The sequence below is a fragment of the Opisthorchis viverrini genome, assembly GCF_000715545.1.
Source record: "Opisthorchis viverrini unplaced genomic scaffold opera_v5_416, whole genome shotgun sequence".
Taxonomy (NCBI): domain Eukaryota; kingdom Metazoa; phylum Platyhelminthes; class Trematoda; order Opisthorchiida; family Opisthorchiidae; genus Opisthorchis; species Opisthorchis viverrini.
In genome coordinates this window covers 245,552-250,067 of record NW_008752078.1, presented here as the reverse complement: position 1 = coordinate 250,067, position 4,516 = coordinate 245,552, and the positions used below count along the sequence as shown (strand labels likewise).

Here is a 4,516-nt window from a genome sequence, read left to right as displayed (position 1 = left end):
GCTCGGCGAACAGATCAACAGCCACCTGATTAACAACCAATAAACTTGTGGTTTTTTTAACGAAGCCTTCGGTTACAATATACTGCTCAATTCAATCAATAAAATGCCGGTGAAAACGCATGTCGGACAGCTATAAACTACATGAAAAACGTTTGGTTCTATTGCGCCGTAAAATATTCTTTTAAGTCTGTATTTTCGGAAAAGCTACTTCACTAATCAATTCATTGTATGCCTTGGCAGAATGGTGGTCCTTACGACAGCTTGGTGCATATCTGAATGGTGGTGTCAGTAACAGACTTGAATGTACCAACCAGGTTTTACAGACGCACTCGGATCACCTGGTCGGATCAGAGTCGGAGAATGAAACTATCCTGAAAGTAACCGCAGAACGCCTGGAACCTACTGCTACACCAAAATCTCAGCAGGAAAGCCGGCAAGCATCCAGGCTAGTCAATCATTCACTCAATTAAGCAAAACCAATGAGTCCTCATGCATGCCACAGAAGCCCGACCGAATGTGATCAGCCTTCAGGCATTTCATAGAGGCACGATCGATGTTGACGGGTGTTCACCAACGCCTATCAGACAGCCTGGATCAGTGTCAGAAAGTCGCCTTTAAATAGTCAGGGGACCATTGTGACTTGTGGTCTCTCACTCGCCTCTTCGGAATATAGCTGTTGTATTGCCTTCTGTGTTTTCAGGCACTAGGCACTGGAGCTGGTCAGCAGCAGATACCACAGATTGACAAATAAGCAGATATAGCAGAAACCATCTTGTTTTTTGCTGGGGTTGTTCATACAACTTGAGGCTACGCTTTAACCCTGATCATAGGGCAAGTAGGTCTCACTATTCAGTTTTCTCAATTCGGACTAGCATTGAAATGATCACCGTAGCAACCACCTCTGAATTTTTCCTGGTTTCAAATCTATACTGTTCAACCTACGGTATCTCCCAATCCATATTTCTTTCGCTGCATAAGTTTTTGTCTAGAATCCTATAAAGTTCAAACTAGCTGGTTGACAATTTTAGTTAATTTTAGTCAATTTTAGTCATTCAAGACGACGAAATTCGAGAGAGCGACTGTTTTTGGTGAGAATTTTTAATACACTGAAATATGCCTTTTATTTAAGAAACGATATAATAAAATACCCTCAAAACTGACAGCTAAACGCGGTAATGTCCATTACAACCAACTGCAACTTGTGTTCGCCAGCCTTGGATTGGACGATATTACATTTGATCACTGAGTTGTACAATAACAAACTTTTGGGACTTAGTACTGGTCTTTTGGAAGCTAGGTATCCCAAGAGACACACAGGAACGTTTATGCTTATCGGTAGACTAATTTAAAACCGGTCCCGGTTCAAAACGTATGGCCAAAGGACAAGCACTTGGGATAGAATTGGATCACATTGTATCGAAAATTCGCGGTGTTTGGCTTCTTTTCAATTGTTCTATATTTCAACACTGGTCTGGTATACACTTAAGAATCGCAAACCAGCCATACCCCTGAGACATGCCCTAATTTTTCCACCAGTGTCTAACGAGGTTGAATCTGAATAAGCTCAAGTAACGAAGCAAAATGCGTTTTTCTGGAATCCAACACTCGAACGTTTGAGTGCTTCGGAAAGACTATGACAGTATGTCATTTTATTTATATCCGCGCATACATCTGATCATTGAGATGAATCAGTACCCTGTAAGGTTAAGCATTAGACTGAAATTTATGCAGAGCGAATTGTCGGAAACAAAAACAAAGAAGACATTGCCTTTTTATTTCTGTAGATAAAAAGCTTTATTTCAAGTGTCATTTGTTACACTTTAGCTGATTTATCTGGTACTTCCTTTCAAAGTCCTATATGACCTGAACAAACTTAAAAACCGTTAATTCGGTGCATAGAATCTATGAAGCAAAGGGTTTGATTATCTTTGCATTGACCAGTTAACTTTTTATTGTCTATGTTTCTCGTTCACCAGATTTAATGAGGTGGAAAAATCGAATAATGCTGTGCATTAAGCAGTATTCATCCTCATTTATTTGTTTATTTGTTTATTTATTTGTTTTACTTGTTTGGGTGCAAATACTTATTGGCTGAAATATCAGTTTCCTCCCAGGGTAACAGGGTTTTTCTTATGAGTGCGGCGAGAACAGGAATAGCTACGTGAAGATGTACAGTGAAGAATGTGTCCTGTACAGTTACAAAGTGTACATTTACTGTCTGTCTAATGGCGACTAAATTGTTTACTCGAACACTGGCGTGACGGAGGCGGGATAAGATCCGTGAGATACAGACCCTAAACATGTTGCCGTTTGATGCTTTAGGGTGTTTGTTCTCAGGGGAAGACAGAATGCCACCTAGAGAAGACGGTACTGTTTCTTTGGTTGTGGACTTTATAGAAATAATATTCCTATCGTTTTAACCAGCTGAATGAATGTCTAACACAATCACCTTGGCTCTGCTGCGCCAGAGAAGAGAAGCAGTGGAGCAAACCTTTTGTAACTAGAGCATATCAGCATTGCATTTCGTTAGTCTTAGAGGAACTTGTCATGCAAAGCAAAATAGTAAGGATTACTGGTTGTTGGTAATTGACTTGCAAATGTTACGTTACCATACGAGGAGACATCATCAGTGCGCAGTTGGGTGGGTGCCTTAAGTCTGCCTGTGTGCGTTTATATAGCATCTGAAGGCTATCTGCCACCTAGAGAAGATAGTAGTGTAGAAATAATATTCCTATCGTTTTAACAAACCAGCTGAATGTCTAACACAATCACCTTGGCTCTGCTGCGCCAGAGAAGAGAAGCAGTGGAGCAAACCTTTTGTAACTAGAGCATATCAGCATTGCATTTCGTTAGTCTTAGAGGAACTTGTCATGCAAAGCAAAATAGTAAGGATTACTGGTTGTTGGTAATTGACTTGCAAATGTTACGTTACCATACGAGGAGACATCATCAGTGCGCAGTTGGGTGGGTGCCTTAAGTCTGCCTGTGTGCGTTTATATAGCATCTGAAGGCTATCTGCCACCTAGAGAAGATAGTAGTGTAGAAATAATATTCCTATCGTTTTAACAAAATTAACTGATTGGTTGACACAATCACTTTGGCTGTGTGCTGCACAAGACGAGAGAAGCAGCAGAGTGAAGCTTTCGTAACCACAGCATATTAGCAACGCATTCTGTTGGCCTTAGTAGAATTTGTCGTGCAAAGCACAATATTAAGGATTACTGGTTGATGATCTGTTGAGCGAGCTTGGCAATTGACTTGCAGACGTTTCGTCACCATACGCAGAGTCATCATCAGTGAGCAGTTGGGTGGGTACCTTCAGTCTGCCTGCGTGCGTTTATATAGCATCTGAAGGCTATCTGCTATCTCCTAACAAGATTGGCTAATTAGCCGTCAGCCCTTTTTCGCGCATTTATTGGTTCGTTTGTGATCTGTGTTACGTTGTGTTTTGGATTCCTTCAAGTAAAGATTACTCTCAGCGCAGTTTGTACGCATGGGAGTTGGCACATCTGAAAGATGTGGGTGACTTTTTCGATGCCTAGATTGAGGACTTAATATCTCTTCTGGATGTTTTGCCGGACTGTTGATACACTGGAGAATCAGCAACCGGGTATCTTCACGGGTGTTCTAAACCCTTCTGGCCTTCAGGTAGTTGTGAAACGTGTAGCGACGTTTAAGCCACTAGTTTGAAACTATTGCGAGGCTTAGAACCAGATACAGGCTAGCCAGAATAGGCCTATCGGAAGCAGGGAGAAACCCTTTTTGTTAGACCAGGCAGCAACATAAGATTTTCCAGCTATTTTCACTGATATTTATGCAGGCCCGTCTTCCAATAAATACAAATTTAGTTTAAAAGTATTTCCCTCTGTTGAGACATAATGAGTTGGCTTATGTCGCTGCATTGCTTACAAACATGCGAATTCTATCATAAATACCAACATTACTGAGGAACACTTCAAGAATTGGCGTTATTGATAGCGAGTGTTTTGACCACGGAGCCTGCAAACGCAGTACTGAAGTTCCAGGATATGCATCTGGCTAATGATGATGAAACAACTGTACGGTTCTCAGCCACTTCTTAGCCTAGATGGAATTCACCTACAGGTCAAAGCTCTTTCGAAAGTTTCTGACAACTCCTCACATCGCCATCGAACCACTGCTTGTTAAGTGACCTCATCGATCCCAAACCGAGAGAAAGAAAAAAAAATTGAACCTGATGTTATGAGAAAGTTTGCGTGGACACATCTAACTGATTACTCTGTGATCCTGTCCCCTTCTGCGAAGATCAATCAAATGGCTTCAAGCAAATGTGCATTGCCTCAAGGGGGCACATAAAATAGACACACGGCCATTTGAAAAAACGGCTTGAACTCCAAAAAGATCTTACGCTCACATTCAACAAAACGGCTATTTATTCACATTAGACTTAGACTAGGACCGGTTGAAATATCATGACGCATCGAATCAGGTAGCCAGCGAAGCAAAAAGTTTGTTCCAGTAACACATACTTGGTCAG

The 4,516-nt window shown here is 41.3% G+C and overlaps 1 protein-coding gene across 1 annotated transcript in view; it reads right to left on the bottom strand.

The window, feature by feature from the left end:
• T265_10891 (hypothetical protein) overlaps window positions 1-3,291 on the bottom strand; it is a gene marked incomplete at both ends in the record, with an annotated part of 3,809 nt that extends 518 nt beyond the window's left edge. Inside the window, 3 exons of the mRNA XM_009177398.1 lie at window positions 2,610-2,699; window positions 2,933-3,022; window positions 3,223-3,291. Of these exons, the coding sequence (XP_009175662.1) occupies window positions 2,610-2,699; window positions 2,933-3,022; window positions 3,223-3,291 (249 nt within the window). The remainder of the gene's footprint in view (window positions 1-2,609; window positions 2,700-2,932; window positions 3,023-3,222) is intronic.
• Window positions 3,292-4,516: the final 1,225 nt, after the last annotated feature.